Genomic DNA, 24257 nt, shown 5'->3' with positions numbered 1-24257 from the left:
GTACTTTATGGTGCACTTTAAGTAGATTCTTTGAAAATTTAGCACTAGAAATCTCTCAGCATCCAGGGAATCAGGGAATGTTTTCCTTGAAACAAAAACTAATTTCTCAGGCAAGATATTCCTGCAGAGAAAGACCAGGCTTCATTATACCTGGTTTCTTCAGATCTGAAAGTCCACTTGCCTTCCCAAGTCTACTTTCAACTCCCAAGAGCTGCATGTGATCATGAGTCTTAGTCAAAGCCACATACCTTTGCGGACCCAGTCTCCAGTATGTATATTAATGGTAACTCCCACTAAATTACTGTTGCGTTGTCTTTTTTCCCAAAGAAAATCAAGCGCCTTCCGTGCATATTCCTGCAACCAACAAAAAATATTTTAATTTAAATGTAATTACAGGGCAATGCAGGAGGCAAGAAAAAGCATCAGGTGCTGGTATACAAGCTTTTGGGGGTTTTGTCCACTAAAATAATGGAGCTATGAAGTAGTATAGATATAGAGATTCATATTTAGACTGAATTTCCTAAAGGTAGAACTATGAAGCTCAATAATGCATTGAATTCTCTTGAAAAGCAGCACTTACTCCATTTAACCAGTCATTTTGTTGCTAGTTAAAAGTATTTGTATTCTATCTGTAACGGTTACCTACACACTATATAGCTCTGAGCAAGTCACATAACTTGTCTGTGCCTCTGTTTCCAACTGACAAAATAGGTATAAAGACCCTTTTTGTTTATAACCATTAAAAAAAATCCTTCAAAAATTAAAAACAAAAACCCTTATATAACATTTCAAGACCCTCCAATGAAATGGTGCAACAACTAATTTCTTCTAATCCAATGGGATATAGTCAGATTGCCTAATAAATGATGCCTACCCCATCCCCACTGCCATACACATCTTTTCAGATGTTTCTGGGTGACACAGTAGCTCTATCCAACAGTTAGGCTAAATATGTGCATTAGCCCCTTGTAAATACACAAAGGGAGGCATGAACTGGGGTGACAACCTAGCCAAAAAAAAGATATAGACAACCAGCCTGGAATGCTAGGTTTTAAGGGTGAGATAATCAAAAGTACTCAGTGTTGGCCTAACTGCTCTCATTGACTTTAATGAGAGCAGAGTTAGGCCAACACTTGGTGCTTTTTAAAAATCCAACCCGTCTGGGTGCTATCAAGGAAAACAAGTGCCTCCTTTTAAGTTTTTTCATCATTTTGCTGATAATTCTCCTGGCAGAGCTGATATTACTCATTTTGTTCTTTGTTTATATGGACAAGGTCAATGAGAATGCAAAGAAGGATTTGAAAGAAGGCCTTCAGCTTTACAATACAGAAAATAATGTGGGGCTGAAGAACGCATAGAATATCATTCAGGAAGAGATGCACTGCTGTGGGGTTACTGATTATACTGATTGGTTCCCTGTCCTGGGGACAAACGTTGTCCCAGACCGATGCTGTATGGAAAATTCCCAAGATTGTGGACGGAATTCTACTGATTTAGTGTGGAAAACAGGTTGTTAGGAGAAAGTTAAAATGTAGTTTGAGGATAATAAGCATGTTCTCGGGACAGCTGGGATGTGTATCCTCATAATGCAGATACTTGGCATGGCCTTCTCCATGACATTCTTCCAGCAGATTCATAGGACTGGTAAAAAAATATGATCCCCATCTCTCTCAGCGGAGGATTTCTATCTTTAACATTACAAACGGAAGACAATACAGCTATGTATACAGCACTTCTCATACAGACTACTGTGAATCTGAGTTGGTTGCTCCTTTGGCACTGCTGACTTAGTGTCTCTTGGATGGTGACTCCCTTCTACAAACAACAAGAGAGCGGCAGACAGCAGTGAGTCAGAGGGCTGCTGAAAATATGCAAAAAGTCTCTGATTCTAAAGGCTTTAAACCAAATGCTTGGGCAGTTTGTATTGCAATATGTTACATAACGCGAATAGATTGGTATTAAATGGGAGTAAACCATGAATAATTTAAGATGTGTTGAGATACAATAATCTAAACAGAAAGCTAGCAGTGTACTCCAGGAATTAACTCTGAAATATTTGGTTAATCAAATTAAGAATGAAAAATATCTTACAGCTGAACCCAGAATAAATTTTGGTCGAGCCTGTTTAATTTGTTTACACACTACATCAAAGGAGAGAATCTGTCTCAGATCTCTAGTCCAGCACTCGGATTTGACAAAGCCCTATTAGTATATGTGTCAGATATTTCTGACTTTCCAATGGGAATAGTTACTTAGGCACTTTTGAAAATTCTCACATCTTTAGTGAATAAATTGCAGTCACCACACTTATACTGCTGTAAAGTTACAAGCCTTATTTAAATAAGTTAGACCCCTTAGTTTTACTATTTCACTTTAATATCTTTTTTGCTTTTCAATGAAGCAGAACAAGAGAATGCATTTCAAAAACAGTTCCACTCTTAAAAGTGGCAGTGTGAAACTAGCACCTTGTTATTCGACTTAACTATGTATTCAGAATTGTACCTGCATTTTTACTCCGATTAGCCTTGCACAGCCAGTACAGTTAAGAGAAACTGGCTTATATTTCCCCTTATGAAGTTAAAAAAACAAACAAACAAACAAAAAAAACCACTGTGTTGCATGGCAATGAGTACATCAGTACAAACCTAGTGAAGAGAATGGGGGTTGCACACATCACTGGGGCATAACTTGGAGACCACATATGTCATAGAGGGCCTAATCTGGTCTGCAGAATGTTTTAAGCAATGAAGATATGTAGGAAGGAATGAACCAAGCTCAAGAGTCAAGGCCCTATTTAAGTAAACTGGGCTGGCAGTCAAAGCACAGATTTTTTTGGGGGGGCGGGGGGGGGGGAACAAACTAAACTCATTTGCCTTGAAATCATAAAACATGAAAGTTCACTAGCTATTCTCAGAGTGAATTTTCAGAACAGAAATGCACTTTAAATACCATGTGCCTCAATTCTCTTCTTCAATGTTAGTCATACAAATCAATAGAACCTTTCTATCCAAGCACCTTGGAAAGAGTCTATTAACCCGATTCTTCAATATATTAAGTTTCCTTAGTTTTGTATTGATATTACTACTTTTACTGTAAATCACGTTCTAGAACTTTTGAATAAAAAAATTAAAATAGTATTTAGATATGCCATATTAGTATTTTTCTGAAAACACAACTTATCCTTGTGCACAGTAAAGCTAAAAGATGCAAAATCCATTACCAGCCACAAATACAACTAATCCGAAATTCTTTCACTCTTTACCCATGGATTTGAATTAAAATTACAATAATGTAACAGCATGCAGTTCAAAACCTAACCCCAATAAATAAGAGACCATAGAAAGCAAACCTCAAATATTGATGTTCCTGTGAATCGGCTTAAAGCAGCAAACTCAAGGATCAAGGTACCTGCACAAGCTGTACAGGTATCAGTCTCTGTTCCTGTTCGAGCTTCTGGACTTCTTAAACCAAATTTTAAATTAACCTAAAAGAAAGTAGAGATTGTATTTTTTACTAGCTGCAAATATATATACGTCAATGATGGGAAAGAGATAAGAACTTAGATACTGTACTTTATTTGTTATTTGTTCTAATTAAAAAACAAAAATCTTAATTAGTCTCAACTGACACTACAACCACTCTGAACTCTACAGCCACAAAAAGGTATGTTGGGTAAAATTTTCAGAAGTGCCTATGTCACTTAGAAGTAGAGCTGCATGGAAACTTTTTCATCCTACCAAAAAAAAGAAAAGTTCAAGATTTAAAACATTTTTCTTGTTCTGCATCAGGTCAAAACAGAGACGTTTCACAATTATTTGTGAAAAATGGGAGAGACTCCAATATATTCAACAACCCAGTGGTAAGGGCTACTCACCTAGGATTTGGAACACTCAGGTTCGAGTCCCTGCTCTGTCTGATACATTATAATTAACCAATAAGCTAAGAATGTGCCATGCTTTAGCTTCATGTAATGAAAAGTTACAAATATAAAGAAAAATTCCAAATTATACCCCAGCAATAACCTTCGCAAAAGAAAAAAAACCTGGAGACTTTTTTTTTTAAATAGGCAAACTGAAAGTTAGGTGAATTTTGAGTTGAATCCAAAGGTGCATGCTGAACACTCCCAATTAAGCAGGCTGTAGAACGCACATCAATAAATTTTAAGTAACACTTAATGAACACAATGAAAAGCCATTGTTGTTCCAGGTTATTTAGTCATGCCTAGAGGTGCAAGATACTAGTAGACAGGGGTTTCATGAGATTTCTGCCATCTCTAATGAGTCAGAATGATGCATTCTGGGTCATTGTCAGCAAACCTGGAAAGGCAACAAGCTTAGACAGCCCAAAACAAAATTTAAGAAATAAGTTAGCACCAGTCACAAAATATTAATTGATCTGAATAATTAGATGTATGGAAAATATAAGTATCTGTGATAACTGTTTACACCCACAACTGATACTAATAAAAAAGGGCTTATAAAAAAGTTTAAATGATTTCTGTGCCAAATGCCTCCACATCCTAGTTAGCAAGGACATTCAGCCTCTTTTTAACTCACAGCTGAACTATTTTCTGATCCTAGATACAAAGAAAATTAATGCATAATGTGTCACAAATAAGGTTCTCTCCCTTTCTACTAAATAACTTCCTGAAATATTAACAGTTTTGCCTATCATGTGGGGTGATCTGAATTATAAAACACTTACTCTTGGATAAGGGAGACCGCTAGTAGTGTTAAAAGCAGGTAAAAGTTTGTAGCCCAGTTGTTTTGCCATGTGCAGAAGTTCACCACTGTACCACTGCATGTATTCACCTTTTTCTTTCAGCATAATTGCCACTGAGTGCCCACCTAAAAGACCTCTGAACACAAGAAAAGATATTCACATGTATTTCACGTCAGTAGGGCACAGCAGTGCAATAATTTCTACCATTTGTGACAAGCACTGTATAAACTATTGTGATATGTGTTTCAGAAGTCCTGAGCACATACAATTCCAACTGAAATCAATGGAAGCTGTGGTGATGAGCAAATCATTAACAATAAATTGTTCCCTATAGCATTTCACTGAATATATATAAAACACACTGAAGTAGTAGATTACTGAAGAGAACTAGATGATTAATCCTGCACATGGATGGGGTAGAGGTCAGTATCTTAAAGGTTATCATGAGCTAAATGAAGTGATGATGTTTATATAAGCCCACAGTAATCAAATGTTGATTATCATTTACTTCTATGTGAAAACTTTCTGAAAATGTAGTAAAGATATCTGAATTCTGAGGAGCATACTTGTTTAATATCTATAAACAAGCTTCGTTGAAGAAACCTGTCAGCACCTTGATGATTTTTTTTTAAAAAAAAAAAACACAAATAGATGTTGTCTTTTTCATCCTCAAGAGAGATCATCGCCTTTCAGAATTATCCCTTAGCCACAGACCTAATATACTGCACACTCCTTTTTGACTCAAAACATAAACACAACGAGAACCCATGAGATTATACAAGTCGAATTTTATAAACTATAGAAATTTGACATTCGATATACACAATGTTTGACAACATAATCTTAGCTTTGAGGCCACATCTACACTAGAAAAAGGAGGTTGTCAGCCACTGCTATCCTGGCACTTTTTTCAATTGGTATTAAAAATAGCTCTCCTGCTGGTGTCAGCCAACTGAATTTGACATCTATTATATCGGTTCCTTCCTACAACAGAAGTTAAATTCTGCTGATCCAGGGGAACCACCATTCTCAGCATCAGCTGAGGTGGAAGGAAATGTTTGACAGGAGATCACATCTTAAGTGCACTGAAAATGAAGAAAACTTGTTACTTACCCAAGGACTCTTATATTAGTTTCAAACACTGATACTACTATGTCATTATCTAAATTAACATCTTTTATCACATTTTTTACAGCATCTTCAAACTCTTTGGTTTTATTTAACACCTGGAAAACAAAAATAACTTTAGTCATTTTAGGTTCTGATGCTGTAAAACTGATCTACTTCAGAAAGTGCTAGTGTAGTCAGACATTCACGTATGATATAAAGTTCATCCTGTTAAAAAGCAGGAAATACTCAAAATGGCTCAAATTGCTTTTCTGCCTGACCACATCATATCCTGATACATTATGTGAATAGGTATCAGTGTTAGTCTGGTTTGCTATAGTGACATATGTGAATGACAAAGTAGTTATCAACAGGGAATAACTCACTGAAAACGTGTCTGACGATTACCCAAGTTTTGTTCCTTTCTTTCACTATAGTACATTGTAGTCAGTGTTTTCTACCGCCTGCACCCACATATTCTATTCCTCAAAATCTGGAACTGAACTCCACAGTTCAAGCTCATGCCTGCTATAAAGTCTGAATATAGGACTGTCAAGCGATTTAAAAAATTAATCATGATTAATCATGCAATTTAAAAAAGTAATAGTTTTTACTGCATTGTTAAACAATAATAGAATATCATTTATTTAAATATTTTTGGATGTTTTCAACATTTTAAAATATATTGATTTCAATTACAACATAAAATACAAAGTGTATAGTGTTCACTTTATTTTTGATTACAGGTATTTGCAGGTAAAAAACAAAAGAAATATTTTTAAATTCACATAGTACAAGTACTGTATTGTAAATTTTGCCTAAGAAACATAAGAACAGCCATACTGGGTCAGACCAAAGGACTTTTTTCCTTCAGAACTGGTGCTGCAGAGCTCCTGGTGGCCACTAGGGGCCATTGGACCTGGCAGAGCCCAGCTCACAAATAGAAGACGCTGCTGGAGGAAGGGATTGAAGCTGGAGACTTTCCCACAGCTGCAGTTCCTGGCATGCCTGAAGGAAGAAGCCCGTGTGCAGGAAACTCCATACAACCCTGGAATTCAGCCTCAGGCTCTTTCTCCCTCTGGATCCCTGGGCTCTGCGGTAGCGAGTGAGCACAGCTGATCTATAGGGTAGGGAGGGGGTGCAGGTGTCTGAGCTGGGGAGGCACCCCATGGTTGGGCTCTTGGGGGGGGTGGGACAGGTTTCTGGCCCAGGGGAGGGGGGGCTCTCCTGTGGCTAAGTTCTGAGAGAAAGGGGCACAGGTGTCTGGGCCAGGGAGACCCCTGCGTGTGCGGGTGTCTGGGTTGGGGGGCACCCCGAAGCTGAGCTCTAGAAGGCGAGCGTGGGTGTCTAGGTCGTGGTGCCCTGCAGCTGGACTTTGGGTGGGAGGGGGTGCAGCCCTGTGGCTGGGCTCTGTGAGGGGGGGAGGGGAAGAGAAACAGGAACTGTAGTTTTGTAGGGGTTTCTTTACTCACTCTTTACCCCTTAGGGAATTTTTTTTGTCATCTGTATTGTTACAGACATAGTTGCTAATAGGTATTTTGAAATGAATTCTCAAAATAATTGAAACTGGCATGATTATATTGTGTTATTTTGACAAATAAAATCATCACAATTGTGTGTAGAATTTTTAATTTTTTGGCATAGAATTTCCCCAGGAGTAAAAGTCACAGAAGTCAACAGATTAACTTGGGCCTGGTCTACACTAGAAGTTTAGCTCAGTATAACTACATCACTCAGGGGTGTGAAATATCCACCCCACTGAGCAAGAGTTAAATGGACCTAACTAACCCTCTGTGTAAACAACACCTCACAGGGAGGCGGAGTACTTACACCAAGGGTAGGCAAACTACAGCCCAGAGGCCGCATCCGTCCCTCGAGCTCCCGCTGGGGAGCAGAGTTGGGGACTTGCCCTGCTCCGCACAACTCCTGGAAGCAGTGGCTTGCCCCTCTCCAGCTCCTAAACATAGGGGCAGCCAGGGGGCTCCACCCACCCCAAGCAACGGGGCAGCTGTCTGCTGCCTCTGCATAGGAGCTGGAGGGGGGACATGCTGCTGGTTCAGGGAGCTGTTTGAGGTAAGTGCCCCCCTGGAGTCTGCACCACTGACCCCCTCCCGTGCCCCAACCACCCTGCCCCAGCCTGATCCCCCTCTTGCCCTCTGAACCCCTCAGTCCCAGCCAAGAGCACCCTTCTGCATCCCTGCCCCACCCCAGAGCCCACACTTCCAGCTGGAGCTCTCACCCTCTCCTACATCCCAACCCCCAATTTTGTGAGCATTCATGGCCTGCCATACAATTTCGATACCCAGATGTGGCCCTCGGGCCAAAAAGTTTGCCCACCTCTGACCTACACTGACAGCAAAACCCTTCCCATTGGCACAGGTAGTGTCTACATTGAAGCGCTACAGCGATGCAGCAGTGATGCTGCAGCATTTTAAGTGTAGAAAAGCCCTTACATTAGCAGGTGAAGCAAATGTATATTACTGTTGTAAGTAAAAAAAAGAAACAACAGCAACACAATGGACATTCATATGGATCAACTACAAGGCCAAAGAAGTATTTTAGTATTTCAAAAAAATTCCAAGTAACATCAGTGTCAGTTGTACCCATTGTTTACAGGTCTTTACAACAGAGTAGCTGCCTTTTGGATGGAATAAGAGACTTAACTGAGTTTTCTTACTTAACACTTCACGATTATTTCAAAAGAACAGAATTCTAACCTGGAAATCTGACTAGAGGTAGATAAACAGTTTATTCGTCAATTAAACATTGCAAAACAGATCAAACCTACCACAAGAGTGTCCAAGGTATCAATCAGTGTCAGTGAAAACCTATGAAATAACATTTAAATCAGATATACAATTAAAATTCGGTATGGTTTTGGTAGATATTATGTTATGATGTTATTTTTAACCCAAAAATCTTAGAAATAATGTGACGCAATCATCACAGATTGCCAGTTGATAAAAAATATGCTAGTTTTAAATGATGGATATTTAAACAGAAGGGTGTAAATACTGACCATTCTTCTTTGAATAGACATTAGCAACTCCTACTGACCAGAATTGGAGCTAATGAATAGTTTACACTTATGATGGTAAGAGTCATTTTGACCTCTTGTTTTTAGTTACCTTTGAAAGCTTTCTGTCATTTAAAATGTGGCTTATTAAACTAGCACAATGGCCAGTAGTCTCTTGCTCCGAAGAGCCGATAATGAACCCAGCCACACCCGTTTCAGCCATTGAATTCACTGGCGGCCTTAAGTGTGCACTGATGTATGGATGATTTCACTAAGAAAAAAATTGTGCTATCCAAAATTATTCTAAACTCTTATCTCACTTGATGAGGTCAATTCCATTTTTTTTGGAAAAAGAATAACTACATATCAGTTAACCTCATAAGAAGAGAGGAAAAGTGGCTATAGAAATTACTAAACTATGTTTTGTTCCCACCACCTCTCATTTATAATATGACACAATTCTGCATTTGTGTGCATCTAGAACAGGGGTGGACAAACTTTTGTTCTGAGGGCCATATCTGGGTGGGGAAATTGCATGCAGGGCCATGAATATAGGGCTGGGGCAAGGGTGCAGGAGGGAATGCGGGGTGTGGTGTGCAGGAAGGGGTTTAGGGCAAGGAGTTAGGGTGCAGGGGGTGCAACAGGGGGCTCAGAGCAGGGAGCTGGGATGTGGCAAAGGCCTCACGGCAGGGAGCTGGGATGCGGGATGTGGCAGAGGATTGGGATGCAGGATGTGGCAGGGAGCTCAGGGCAGGGGGGTTAGGGTGCAGGCTCCAACCCGGCACCGCTTACTTTGAGTGGCTCCAAGGTGGCAGCAGTGCGTAGTGGGTCTAAGGCAGGCTCCCTGCATGCCCTGGCCCCACACTGCTCCCGGAAGCAGCCAGAACCACATCCCTGCGGCCTCTGTGTGTGGGGAGGGGGGCGGGAGTGGGTAGAGGGCTCTGCATGCTGCCATTGCCTGCGGGTACCTCCTCTGAAGCTCCCATTGGCTGCAGTTCACCGTTCCCGGCCAATGGGAGCTGTGTGGGGGCAGTGCCTTCAGGTGATGGCAGCGCCTGGAGCCCTCTGCCCATCCCCCTCCTCCCAGGGGCTGCAGGGACACAGTGCCAGCTGCTTTCAGGAGCGGCATGGAGCCAGGTCAGGGAGGGAGCCTGCCTTGGCCCCGCTGCGCCACTGGGCTGGCAATCCTGCAGGCTAGATCCAAAGCCCTGATGGGCTGGATCAGGCCCACAAGCCATAGTTTGCCTACCCCGATCTAGAAAATCAAACAAGGGTTTTGAGTGTGCATCAGCTGAAGTATTAGCAGCAGAATGTGTTAAGATTTGCATGTTCATAAAAGATAATCACTGTTTCAAATACTAACTTTCCCAAGGCATCATCTACATCCCCACGACTTGGTTCCTGACCCCGAACCCGTCCACGGCAAGTTAAAGGCATGAGTTCATCAGCTGGGTAGGCATGTTCCTGTAAGAACAAAACCAGAAGGTAAAGAGAGTACAGTACAGTTTAATTAAATCACTGTAACCTGTTGAAAGGAAGCAGAATTGTAGCAAACTTATGAAAATCTATGTATCAACTATCTGGCTAAACTCAAACTCAAGATAACACAGCAGCAGCTTCCTCTTCATGGTCAGTGACTGACAACCGTTAAACCACACAGAACATACTAGCAGCGAGGCCATACAGTACAATGCCCCTTCTCCCCACCCCAGAGAAACAATAGTTTTGGAGTAATTAATGGCATTTCTGAAATAAATGCTCAATTTGAACACTTGAGGTCCATCTTGTGTTTCCTGCAACAAATGCACAGGAGATTGCATTTCTGCAGTGGAGAAGATCTACACTGTGAATCGAGCAGTCTCTTTCCTCCATTAAAGAACTGATCTATCATCCAATGTTAATGCAAAAACAGTCTGGGTGGAAGACTTGCTCATTTTACAAAAATGTGAAAGTTAGCTCAATTTTACAGAAAGGCGACAAGGAAGTTCAAAGATTAAGGATAACATTTTAAAAAGCACTTAAGTGACGTAGGAGCCTAAGCCTCACTGAAAAAAATGAAAGCGATAGACGTTCCTAAGCCACTTTTGAAAACTGGACCTAGATGCTTTGAAAATTTTACCCTTCATGATTTGTCCAATGTCACAGAATCAGTGAAGATGAGAAAAGAACTCAGTCAGAATATACAACAATAAAATACAATCAAATGACGTGTAACAAAAGAAAACATGACAAGTTTGGAGTAGTTTTTGAAAATGATGGCCATTTCAGGGGTGAGGAGAAGGATTACTCTCCACTGCTCAAGCAAAACAGTTTTACTCTAACACAGGGGTTGACAACCGATGGCACGCGAGCCAATTTTTAATGGCACGCTGGAGCCTGCCGGGACTCCAGCATGCCACTAAAAATCCTGCCCAACCCAGTGCGCTCTCCTCTGCCCTCCACTTCCCCCGCGGGGGCAGCGAGCAGAAGCATAGCCGTGCGCACACGGTAGGCAAATGGCCCCACTCTCCCGCCATGGCAAGCTGCAGCGTCCGCGCTCCCGGGCCGGACAGTGGGGCCAAGCGCAGCAAGCTGCCGGCTCGTCCCCTGCCTTCTCCCCTCCCCTGGAGCCCTGCCGCCGTGCGCAGCTCTCTGGGAGTTGGGGCTGTGAGCTCCCGCAGGGCAGTGTTTGGCTCCGTGGGGAGGCAGACACGCTCCCTGCTCAACCGGAGAGGCGAGGCTGTGTGCTCCCGTGGAGCAGCGTATCTAGCTCTGTGTGGAGCCTCATGGTAAGGGGCCCAGGGCTGGGGGGGTTGGATAAGGGATGGGGGCAGTTAGGGGACAGGGAGCAGGGTGGGTTAGAGGTGGGGGTGGGTTGGATGGGGGCAGGGCCTGAGGAGAAAAGGGGGGATTTGTCCCAGACCACAGACCCCTCTAGGGCCGGCCCTGAAGGGAAGCACTGACTATTACAGTGACAATAAAACTGACCAGCATTGCGGGAGAGGCTGAGGGAGATCCACACTCATCAGGTCTCTTCTCTCCCCTTTGGTGAGCCAGACACTGCTCTCCCCTGGCTCTCACTCTAGCAGCTGGACACCCAGGAGCCATTTCCCCACAGGAAGTTCATTGAGTGCCCCTGTGGTGCTGGGGGGGCTGGCACTGCTGCTGGCTCTGGGGCTGGCAGGGGGGTTGATGTCTGCACAGTCTCTCAGCTGCCAGGCCGGAGGGGGCACTTGGGACCTTACCAGACTGGCTCAGTGAAGATGGGAGGTTGACATGTCACCGTTGGTACCGCACCACGCCGGCCGCCTCGTGGTGGCAGAGCGCCGCCGCTTAACCGGACCATCGACAGCAGCCCATGCCGTCCAGCGGGCCCGTGGTCCAGGGAGGTTCGGTCCCCAGCTCATTGTGGGGACTTTGGTTTTACCCTCCCCCGGCGCACCTGGCCCGAGCCGGCATCTGCGTCCCCCTCACCGCGCGCCTGTCTGCCCTCCGATGGCTCTTTCTACTCTCCCTGTGTGGCCGAGATCTTGTCACCCCCTCTAGGCTGGGCCCAGGATCTGCTGCCACACCCATCCTCGTCTGGTTGGGGAATTTGGTTTGCACTGTCTGCTTTGTGTCCTCGCGCTACCCGCTCCAACAGCACGTGTCTGTTCTTACATCCGTTTAATTTCTCTGCTTTCTGATCGTTCCGTGCCCCGTCTTGTCCTCCCAGCCTGTTTCCCGCTGTTGAAGTTCTGCGGAGACGCGGTCGTCATCTGTCTTCACACCTTCTTTCCTCGTTTTCTTCCAGCTTGTTAGGACTGCTCTTTGCTGGTGGCCTCCAGAGTGTCCTCCTCACCGGCCAGTTGTGCACCGCATAAATGCTACTTATTGAGACGTGGTGCACTATGGGGTTCCCGGGTGCTCTTTGCGCCCAGCGTGCCCCCTGGCGTTCCCATTGCCATGGAGCGTCCCTTTACGAGTCTGGGAGTTTGAACTCCAGGTTCTCTTTTTCTGTTTAACCCAGTACACTTTAACCACACCTCACGCCCCATAATGCTGTTCCTTAAGCATTGTTGTCTGCCGCCCTGACTGTCTGCACTCCCTGGGCTGACCACTGTTGCCTCGGTTTGGACTTCTGTCACGCGCGGAAGCAGGTGCCTGTTTGCTCCGGTGTTGCGTGTGCCTCTTTTGGCACACGGATCTCCCTAACATTCGGTTGGTGACTTACATTACTTCGGCTGGGCATGCAGTTATATACTACCGTGCACGACTAGGGCTCGTGTCGCACTTTCTGGCGTCTGCAAGGGAGGGGCCCAGCTCTGTCCAGAATGCAGGGCACGGCGCGTTCACCGCGGCATTGTGGCTCCTGGTGGCAGGCCCGTTTGTCTACCAGCCCGATTTACCATAGACACCTTTGTCACACTTTACACCCTTTGCTGCACCGTCATCGCCTCTCGTCCAGTGGTTTTCTTTGTCCGCAACACAGGGACAGTTTGACTCCCCAGCACGTGGTCCTTGCAACGTGTGTGCCCCGCCAACACCTGCCGCCCGGGTAGTGTTGTGTGTTTTCCACCCCTGCGCATACACATGACTGCTGCATCCTTTGGTACCCTGCAGCCTGGCCAGCTTCACACCACACAGCTGCAAGGAACCCTCCACCTGCTCTGACTGCTTTGCAGGCCTCCACCACCACGCCACAGCTTGGTCCGCTCCCGTGCGGCTGGCGGGAGTCAAGTGTGAGGCAGGCACAGTGCTTTAGCCCCAGGCCGGACACCTCTTAAACTGGCTCCAGCAGTCTGTCCATTGTCAGGGGCATCTGGTTTCCACCCCAGTGGGTGCTTACTTGACATCTCTTACACCTCTTTGGGGCCCTGGTCTGCATCCGTCACTGGCATCCACACCACCCCCCGTTCCTACGGCCAGAGCTACAGCCACTCTGGCTTTGAGTCCGCAGTATTTGGCGCTGGGTTCGATCCTTAAATTCTACTACCAGCACTGTACGTCCTGCACATTGGGACGTTCAGCAGCTACCTAGGTCCGTGGTCGCCCCGTGTGTGCGACATGCACATCTACACATCCCCTTGCATATGACAGCAGCGACACTGTTATTGTTCGCCATGCCCACCACCGGCAGCACAGACCCTGGCGCCACATGCATTGAGTCAGGGTACTCTCTCCCTGCCCATTGTTCCTTTTTGTTGCTCATCCCTCCACTTGCGGGCCCCGAGCCCACTATGAGTTTGCGCTGAGATGTCTCACTGCACCCTTTCACGCACGTCCCGCCCACGCCGTGATCTGAGCTGGATGGGGCACGCCTGGTGTTTCACTGCCACGTGGCACAATCACAGCGCCTTCTGTTTAACCCTGCCACTTACGCACCGTCACTACTTACTCACACACACCTGAGTCAGTTGAATTCAGGCTTGTGGGGCTTGTGGTTCGGTTAATAACCATTCCCGTGAGCACCTTTCAGCTTCCGCCCCGCATCTGAGACCCCACGGGGGTGCGGTCTCTGAGCTGGGCTCCCGTCTGCAATCGCCATGGAAGCCCACCCATCCTCTAGGCCACGCGGGATTTTTAATCCACCCAGTATAGATACCTCTTCGGCCCTGTATGCATGTAACGCCCGGCGGTACGCCGCCGTAATGTCGCAGCACCCCATCCATCACACCTAGCGGCCCCGACTCCCCACAATCAGCTGGGCCGTGTCCTTTTTCCGCCACTCTCGGCTAGTGGTTCGCTAGTCCGCCAACCCACACATCTTTACCCATGCAGCCAATCCCTTCTTCCCCCCACTCACACGGCTGTTGTCATTCGCTAAGTGCAGCCACCGAGGTGCTCTCTAAGCGTTTCACCTGCATCCTAGGTGGACAGGGACACTAGAGGCCCCGTAACTGACTACTGTTGTCTAGGCAACATCCCTCATTCCCTCCCCCCCCGTTGATTCTCAGTTGGTTAACCCCTCATTTAACGTCTGTGACCCCAGCCTTCTCGCCTCAGACCCTGTCCCCTGCCTAGCACGTGTCATTGCGATTGCGAGTGAGTCCGTCAATTGGCTCTGCACAGCAGTTGTGCTGCCTTTGATCCCGACCAGGATACAGGCTTTTTTTTTTCTGCCCCCATACAGGCAGACCTGGGCACATCCCCCACCAGGCCCCGTCGATCTTTCCAGCACCAGCAACCCCCATACTTTCACATCCTGTACTCCCCATGCAGACCTCAACTACCTGATCTTTTTTTGGCCAGCCACTTCCTGATGGGGGATCTGAGCACTGCTGCTGGAGGGCCGGAGGGCGCCGTGGATGGACTTGCAGGGGCACACTGGATAGGAGGGGGCTGTGACGTTGGGATTGAGGCAGCAAGTGTCACAGGAGGGGCTGTGGGTTGGGCACCAGCGGAGAGGGTGACGCGGCGTAAGCATCTGGTTGGGAGTGCAGGAGCATGTCTAGGCGGGGCACCGTGGTTGGGACTGACGGGGGCCTGGGACGTGAGGAGACATGGGTTTGGGCTGAAGACGCGTTGTCATTTTGGGCGACTCCCAGCAGGCTGCGGCAGGCCTGGGTGCTTCTTCTCCTTCAGGGATTTTCTGTTGTAATTTCTGTGTGTGCGGTGTGCCATGGCCCGGGCGTCTACCATGCTCTATGCCCGACGGCTTGTTTGCCTCAGGCTGCAGGCAGACATAGACTGTCAGGACAGTTGCGCACTTCACATCCCCCGCTGGCCCCAACGGCCCTTCTTCAGGCAGGCCCCGTCCTTGCCAGCACACCAGTCACCCTGCACCTCGACTTCACGACCGGACATGGTTTTTCTGACACGCTACCGTGCGGCTCCTACTGCCCTGACCAGGCCTTGACACCTGCTGGACCCCTCCAGACATTCCACAGTCTGATGGCTCATCACACCATGACGGCTGTCAGGTCTCACCTCCCATCCACACTCATTGTGCCAGAGGCGCCACTAGTCCGACCACCGCCCACTGGGCAAGCAATTGACTGCTCTCGCCCTCACATCTCGACTCCTTCCACGCCCTGGTATGGCCTGGTACTTAGTAGCGGTTACCACACGGCACCACCGGGCATACGCGTTACCCACGCCTTTGCGACGCCAGTCAACAGACCTCACGGCCCCGTACCGGAGAGGTGCACAACATCTGCAACGTGCCCACATAGGTTCTGCTGGCTCCTGCGCCTGTGCCGTCTGGGCCCCGCAGCTGGCTCATCACTCGAGCTCCGTGTCTCCATCCACATTATTAGCACGTGTCTACATGCTACTCTGGCCGGTTACCTTTGCACTCCGTAGTTTGCCTAACTAGGTGGCCACCGTGTTGCGCCGTTCCCTTGGGACATTCTGCGCTCCTTTCTCACGGCTCCAGATTGGCCACCACCGGCGGTCCCTCACCAGCTTGTGGACGACTGGTTGGGGTTGAACGACGCGCTTTCGGGCTTTGAGACGGCGGGGAGCCGCGTTCGCGCTGTGGGGCACTTGGTCTACTAGCGGGGGCGCGTTTCGGCGCATGCGGCGTGTTTCGGTGACAGGCCGCGCGCTGTGGCTGTTCGGCGAGCCACCGTGCTTGTGGGCTGGACTGTGGCGTCTGGTGACACTCTCTGCGCTGCTGGTTTGCACTTCAGGCGGAGCAGGGTATTCGTACGTGCCTCGTCGTGGGTGGGTACTTTATGAGTATCACCCCCCATGATGTGGTGCGGCATTCGCTGCGTCAGGATGCTTTTCCCCACGGCGCGGCACTCCGACCAGGGCTCGGCTCCAGAGGGAGGGGGGCTGTGGTGCGGAGGCAGCAGAACGCTGTTCCTTCTTCCGCTGTGGAGCCTGGCGTGCGTTAGTGCTGGCGCGCGCGCTTTGGCCGGCCGGGGCGGCGGGCATGGCCCCACGCCCTCCGGTGACTGGGGCAGCAGACGGGGTTTCTGACTGTCGCCACGTGCACCACCCACCGGGCTTGCCTGACACCACCTTGCTTCTGACCGCGAGTGGCCGGACACCTGAGGTCTGTATCAATACACCGCCACACGGCCATTTGCTTGTGTATGACAGGGAGACCGACGTTCCTTACATTTGGCCATTGTCACTTGTTGAGCTTTTTTACCCTTATAGAGAATTGTCACATGCTCTGAACCGATTTCGTGCGCTGCCTGCTAATGCAGCTCTGTCTCGCCCACGTTCCGTGTCCCTGGCTGTGCCCCAGCGCCACGCCGCCGGTCCCCTGCTCCCCCGGACGAGGACACGACACACGACCCCCTGGGCACTGCCTTGGGCGTCCGCTGCTGTCCCGGGTGCGAGGTCGGCCTGACTTCGTTGGTGCGTGGCTTGACGGGAGCAGTACGCGCCCTCTGCTGTCTGCTCTAGCATCTGCCCACGCCCAGGTGTCGCGTCTGGCCGTAGCTGCTGCTCGGCGTGCGTCTCGCGTTCACCTGCGAGGCCCGCGGGGCACCGGAGGCTGGGACCGGGAGCCAGCCTGGTTGGGCTGGGAGCTGGCGTGGGCAGTTTCTCGTTCGCATGCGGCCCTGGGCTGTTCCTGTCTCACCACGCACCCACTCCCTTCGGCCCATTGCTCCTCACCGGCCCTCAGCCGGCCCCCGGGCCAGCAGGGGCCGATTGTCTTAGTTCGCCGGCAGGGCCAGGACGCTCCCCAGGGCTTTCTCCGGCGAGCTTACTGGCACGACGTGGGGACACCAGCTTTATACCGCGCTCGCCCTTATACAGCTTCCATCGTCGTGGTCACCATCCACACGTGCTCCGGGTTCTAGTTTCTACGTGCCCACCGACCATCTCTTCCACCCCCGGAGTGGAGATCAGTCGGTGTTCAGGCATGTCATCCACCCCACACCCGACCACTCATGTGTGGTCCCTGACCGGCCCCGTCCTGTGCGGCGCATGCTTTCCTCCTCATCTGTTCCCACCGTTCAGTCCTTAGTTGCCCGCCCGCTCTTCTCCCCCCCCGCGAGGGAGGCAGGCGGCCAGGAGAGCGTTTTTGTGCCCCACTACACGGGCTCCAACTGTTTACCCGAGGGCGGCGTGCCCGGCTGGCGAGCCTGCAGGGGGCCCCGTCTGTACACCTTCTGTTCTTTTTTTGTGATGCGGGCTCTACCTGGCACTGCTCTCCTCTTGTGGTTTGCCGCGATGTTATCGTTGTGCCTTCGACTAATAGGCTGCAGCACATTTTGTGGATGTGCCCCTCACGGACTTGACGGTTAATTTACATTCGCCGTGCCTGTTCTTCGGTGGGTTCCACCGTCCAGTTCCCAATACGCTCTGTACGCTCAGCCCTGGGCTTGCGTGCGTGCCTCCGTGGGCACTCAACGGATCACTTCGTTCCCCTGCTCGCCTTTGGTCCATGCGATTTTGTTCCTTAGGACGAGCTGAGTGGCCTTGATGTTTGCTGTTGACGAGGCAGGCCCAGTTCTCACAGGACGCGACACTCCCAGCATCTTCCAGCCCCACGGCAGGCTGCTGGCCGTCCCCAGCCTCTGTTCCCGCTGCGGGCCCCTGCATGTTTTGCCTCTCAGACGCCAGGCCGGGAGGCCGGCGCTTGCGGCAGAGGGACCCCTGGGCTGTGGCAGATGCTCAGCAGCAGAGCCGCGGTCTCACGCTCCACTGCCGCAGCACCACTCCTTCCCCCCTGCCACCCGGACCGCACGCCTGGCGCCGGGCACGTGCCCCGTGGGTTCTCTTTTTTTTCCTCTTCTGGGGTGAGCCGGGACCCTGGGGTGTTCTTGGCCACGGCAGTTGGGCCTGCCACTTGGGGCCGCCTTTTACTAGGCGGCACTCAGTTACGCCTCATTTTGTTCACACCTTTTCTTCCTCACTGTTATATTCCCACATACGTACCTGGGCAGGCTTCTATGCACTCTTTTCTCCTGGTCATCCGCCTGGCTTTTCTGGCTTTTCTGCTCCAGGAGTCAGGTTCCTTCACTGTTCCGCACGCACTGTGTTTCGACAGCCTGTTTGTTTATTTCTTCGCTTCTGCTCCCCTCCTGTGGCCCTTTCTTCCGCTCCTTCTGTCCAGTACACGCGCCAGTTCTCCAGGCGCAGACGGCACATCTTTTTCTTTCCTTCTCAACGCCCTTCTTGGAGAGCCCTTTGCTGAAGTCCTGGGTTGGGGACCGCATTACTAGCGGCTTACTTTCCCCCTATTTGGGGTGATCTATTCGCACGTTCGTGTACCCGATAGTACTGGGCTCACCTACGGCTTCTACATGCTGCCGTTCCCTCATGGTGCCTCACTCGTGCCGCACCACTCCTTTTCGTGCTGCTCTTGGGGCCTGTTCATCTCCAGTTGCCCGTTACATTTTGTTCTTTTTTCGCTGTATTGCCGTGACTTTTCCACCACGACTCAGGTCCTCACAGGTAACTCTGCTCTGACTTCAGTCCTACACCAGCGTGCAGCGCCATTTTTCACCACGTTGCACTCCTCCTCACCCCACGCATCTTCTGGCTGCCGAAGGCGGGTTCATTCACAGGTCTTGTGTTTGGCTGTACAGGTGTGACTGCTGGGCGACCATTGGCTCTCTTTCACACGTAATGTGTACCTTCTCCACATCTAACGGGCCGGGGTGGCCACTCTGCGGCCTGCGAAAGAGCCAGCATTTCCCATGTAACCTGCCCACCGTGCCCTTTGTCATGCACCTCCTGCACGTTCAACTTGTGCACTACCTCATCTCATTATCCTTTGCAATAACTGATCGGTGATGGCCATGCTTGGTCGACATACTCACCGCGTGCCTGGCACGTCTACAGGTGACTTTCGCCTTGCACACCCTTTGGCCCTATGCAGATGGGCACCCGTCTGTTATCGTGCCTGCGTTTCTTGTCCTGCTCTGCAAGGCTGGTAGCGTCCGCCGATATTCCTGTTTTTCTGCCTCCTACCCCAGGCGCGGCCAGGGCTGGGACAGCAGCGCGCGCAGCAGTTCCCTTTTTGCTTTTTCTTGACTCGTTTCTCCTCTGCACCCCTTGTCGTTTGATTGACTGTGAGCTGACTAGCTATCCGTTGGTCGAGCATCCCACGACTTTTCATCTGAGGGTCCGTCCATTCCTGGTCAGGCGTAAGGTCTCACTGTATCTTTCCACCCCCATCCTTATCGTCTGTTCGTGTTAACTGTTTTTCCTTTTCCCCACGCTGTGCTTTTCCTCCAACCGGGCATTTGTGCCAGGCGGGATTGACGGGGGCACTTCTGACTCCTCTCTGTTCTTGCAAGCCTGGACTGGCACCCAGGCTCGTCTGGGCCTCTAGCCACTGTTAACTCCCTGGCATGCACCACGCACCCAGCCTCACCGCACACTCCCTAGGACATTAGACTCACCATCTTGCCTTCCTCTCTCTGCTGCATCCCCCCTGCCACAGCTCTTCAGCCCCACCATGTCTCCTCTCCCTCACGTGCGCTCAGTCCCCTCCCTGCCTCCTAAACTCACAATTGCTCCTCCTACCCCCCCGACGCTCTCCTCTTCACCCTTCCTCTCGTCCCCATCCCCAGCCCCTCTTTTTTAACCTGCTCCCATCCCACTACCGCGCCCTCTCATTTCCCGGCCACTCATCCCATCCCGTCTACCTCGTTCCTTCGCGCAGCCACGGTGCTATCCGCACCATCACGGACGCTTCTTGACAAGGCTTCATGTAATGCGTCTGCATGTGGCTTTTACAGTCTGTTGGACATAATGTTGGGTTGCTTGCTGCACATGCTCACCTTTGCCTGGTGGTGAGCTTCCACGTCTCCTTGTTATTTAGGGCCGGAGCCTAACGCGCTGTAATCCTTGTTCTGTGCATCAGGGCCAGCCCCCACTTTGCTTGCAGGGCCTTGACGGACTCCACTCTCCTTCCCTCGCACTTGCTCGGCCTGGGACCACGGTTCTCGGGCTACAGTGGGGCTGGGTCACCACTCCTAATCATTTTAGGTGTTCACCCACTTTCGCCCCGGTGGTTGTGGACGGGAATGAGTGGTCCTCTGCACCACTCGTCCGATCACGTTGCTTCTTCTTTTCACCCTTTTTCCACCTACAGACTGGCAGGTGACCTCTATCGGGCACTCTGGGCTTGCCCTGCACTAGGACCCAGCTGTGACGTGGGGGTGCAGACAGGGCTGGCTAACTGTCACGGCTTTTTTGGTTGCTGACACTTACCCTCAGGGCAGGACCTAGCCACAGTTAATTTGGGGTGACGTCCTTTTTCCTCCTGGTTCATGTTTTATGTTGATTGGTGCTGGCTGATGACTCTGCTATCCTGGCCTTCCCTGCATTAAGACCTCCGCGAAGGGTCTTCTCCTGTGCTCCCCTCCCCTGGCCTCACGATGCTCTGATTTGGGTCCTGGGATCGCTGAAGCCCAGGCTCGCGCCCCTCACCTCGCCTCGTGGGGTCTCCGAATGCTGGGATGAGTCCGGTCTACAAGCGTTTTTTATCCACCCTGAACGACCACGCCCACACGCCTGCCTCACACTGAACTCAGGTTTTGAAGCCTAGTGGCACTTGGGTGCCGTTCCTGCCAGTGTCATACTGCTCGTTAATGTCCTCAGTTGCGTGACATCCCAGGCTTGCCATACACAGCTCAGGTCCCACACGGCTTGGGCCGTGGAGTCGTAACTTTGCCATCTGTAAGACATCTAGCTCCAATCCGTAATTGGCTGGGATCCTCACAGGTTTGGAGGGAGTTTGCACAGCCACCCGGTACATGGCAGTGGAGTCTTTACACCATTGGCCTCACTGAGCTTTGCTCCCTTGGTCTGTCATGCTTTGGGGCGGGACAATCCCGCTCCTGCTGGTTTCTTATTTCAGGGTGATTTTTAGGACATTTTCTTCTCACCACCCGGGGACCCCTGCCGCCTGTTAGCTTGCCCTCCCCACATTTCGTACTCCTGCTACTCAGTGCCTGTGACGTATAACTTTACCCACGCCCTATGGGCTGCAACGGCCATCTCAGCTCTGTGTTTTTGTCATGACAGGTCATCCTCTGGTGCCCCAGACAGTTACTCCACTACACGGCACCTGGACAGTTGCACCCGGCTCCCCTGTTTACCCAGCACAGATGCTTTAGCCAGTAGTCATCGTGCCTGCCTCGTGGCACCGCACGGGTGCCTGCCCCACTTGTGCCTCCCCTGCCCTCCTCCCTGGGCTCTGCCAGCTTTGCTTGTGTTGGCTCTGCCAGCCGAGGAGCCGGTGCGTTTTCCTTGCACGCTGTGTGGTGTGTGTGAACTCTTTGGCCAAGTCCTGCCAGTCCACAGTTACTTTCCGCCTCATTGTAATTGCTCGACGTGTGTGTCACCCCACCCACTCCTCGGCCAGCTTGTGGCTGGTGACACACCCTGCATCATACCAGTCTGGTGCACACTGCACTGTTTTTATTTTTTGCCCCCCGCCTTTAACCCCACCATTACACCCCTGCAGAGCAGGCCTAGACACGTTTGTGCAGCAGTTACAAGTGCCAATTGTCCGTGTCCATGCTGGCTTGTTCCTACTATTCCACCCCACTACTGGCCTCCCCCCGTACACATCCCCATGCCTGCGTGACCTGCCTGCCCTGCTCCTGTACAAGCGGCTGGGCCCTCCCTGTCAGAGCTCCGAGTTCGCACGCTGCAGCCGCTCTCTGCCTGGGATTACAGGTTGCATCTCCTGCAATTGCCCGCCTAACCGTCCTGTACAATTCCCACCTAACTTTGTGTGTATACAGCCCTGTCCCACGCATTCCGCACCACCCTTGGGCGCACACCTTACTCTGCTCCTCTGCTTTAACCGACACACCGAGCCCCCTTTGTAGGGCACGTGGGGCTTGCAGCAGTCCGTGTGGCCGCCCCTCTTAAGGCAGACGGTATTGTGCTTACGTGGTTAACGTACTTTGTTTGTACCGGCCCTGGATTTCCGAGCTTGGGTCGTCTCCACATTGCACGGCACGCCAGGTGTGGCACGCTGTGTCCACAGCACCCTGGGCCCCATCTTCACACACGTTCCTACTAATGCTCATTCTGGTTTTGCCCCACTTTGGGCCTTGTGAGGACACTGCTTGATTCACTCCAAGCCACAGGAGCTTCTCCCAACCTCTGGCAGACAACTAATGACGAGGGTCGCAGCCAATCCCACATGCCTTGACCCTCTCTCCGCATCACTCAACCGCTGGACACCACTGCTGGAGACCACGACGGGTGCCCTGCATTCCAGCCATCCGACGCGCTAACCTGCTCGCACAGACACCGATGCTTTGATCTTAAGGCTCGACGGGCAGCCCAGCACCACTCATTCACACCTTCCCCCACACAGACTCGTCATGGTTTTTTCAGCGGCTTCCTGGCCCAGCTTGTTGGGGTTACAGGATCTGCCCCTGCGCCGTAGACCAGCGCCTCCTTGGGTCAGCCCAGGCTCTGGTGCGGGGTGGGGCCTCAATCCTATTCTCTGGCCAGTTGCGCAGGGTCCTTAATCCGGCAGTTCCCCCTCAGCGGCCCTGCACCCCTGTACCTTGCCTTGTCCTCATTGCTTCTCTGTCTCTATTCCTTTCTCTCGCTGCTCATCCCCACACTCACTGGGGGCTGGCCTCTTCCTCCACTTGTGCCATTAATCCACAGCAGCATCCAGCCGCTTCCCTTTCACAATGCTGAGGCCCTTCAGGGGTGTTTGGCATGGCAGGGAGGCAGCCTGGCTGGTGTTTTTGTGCCTGTCTGGCCGGCTCCATAACGGCCTGGTCCCTGCCCTCTCTCGCCCTGACCTCGTTGGCTCTGTGGCTTTTCCGCTTCCCTTGGAAGCCTCCGCCCCCGTGCTCTGCTCTCAGGTCCAGCGGCGGACGAGGTGTGTGGGGTCCATTTCCCCAGCTGCTCCCGTGGTTCCTGCCTTAGCTCTGTGCACAGCGGAGTTCCCTCCCCGTCCTTCCAGCCGCCCTCTGCACACCCCATTCCTACGCGGGTCCCTCCTCACTTTTTCCTACCCATGTTGGGCACAGCCGCGTTCTCCTTACTTGAGGTCAGGGGGCCACCCTAGGGGCAGCGCCTGTTTTATGTTTATTTTCCTACTGGGCCGGCCACGCTCGAACTCACCTTGGGGTGCACGGCCTCGCGGTGCTCCCAGACACACCAGCCCCCCTGCTCAGGACGCACTGCCCGTACCGCACACAGCTGGGCTGAACCCCGGCACTTCGATCTTCCGTTCTCACACGTCTCCCCCTGCGCTCCTTTGGCACTGCCTCAACACTTTTTGCGCTCTTGCTTCTCTTTGGATGGTTTATTGTCCAGTCACAGTTGCCCACCAGGCCCGGCACCCACAGGCTGCTCCACACCCTCACCGGCGTCCCCGGACCCACTTCAGCCGTGGTACTCCGTAAGTGGGTCTGTTGGCTGCCCGGGTCTGTCCTCTCAGGGCTGGAGCAGCTGCCGCTCCGCCTTGCTCCGGGTGTGGGGAACTGTCGATTGCCTGGCTGCTGGCGGAATGGCTGTGCCGTGCTCTGGAAGAGCATCTGCATTGTCTGTC

The 24257-nt window shown here is 50.8% G+C and overlaps 1 protein-coding gene and 1 pseudogene across 9 annotated transcripts in view; one reads left to right on the top strand and one right to left on the bottom strand.

Moving 5' to 3' along the window:
- Window positions 1–24257, bottom strand: part of EDEM3 (ER degradation enhancing alpha-mannosidase like protein 3) — a 67838-nt gene that overhangs the window by 26035 nt on the left and 17546 nt on the right. For 8 of the 9 annotated variants that reach the window (XR_012656263.1, XM_075067874.1, XM_075067873.1 and 5 more), the window contains 6 exons: window positions 10209–10309; window positions 8618–8657; window positions 5836–5948; window positions 4705–4858; window positions 3350–3484; window positions 249–354 (listed from right to left, as the gene is read on the bottom strand). Coding sequence is in view for 8 of the 9 variants with exons in the window: in XM_075067874.1 (XP_074923975.1) it covers window positions 249–354; window positions 3350–3484; window positions 4705–4858; window positions 5836–5948; window positions 8618–8657; window positions 10209–10309 (649 nt within the window). In the remaining variant the exon portion in view is untranslated. Of the gene's footprint in view, window positions 1–248; window positions 355–3349; window positions 3485–4704; window positions 4859–5835; window positions 5949–8617; window positions 8658–10208; window positions 10310–24257 lie in introns of those variants that run through there. The other variant, XM_032783468.1, reaches the window with a different exon arrangement.
- LOC116826625 (tetraspanin-9-like) lies at window positions 365–2743 on the top strand (annotated as a pseudogene).

The sequence above is a fragment of the Chelonoidis abingdonii genome, chromosome 7 (genome assembly GCF_003597395.2).
Source record: "Chelonoidis abingdonii isolate Lonesome George chromosome 7, CheloAbing_2.0, whole genome shotgun sequence".
In the NCBI taxonomy this organism is placed as follows: Eukaryota; Metazoa; Chordata; order Testudines; family Testudinidae; genus Chelonoidis; species Chelonoidis abingdonii.
The sequence above is the reverse complement of the archived record's forward strand: the minus strand, read 5'-3'. Positions and strand labels throughout refer to the sequence as shown.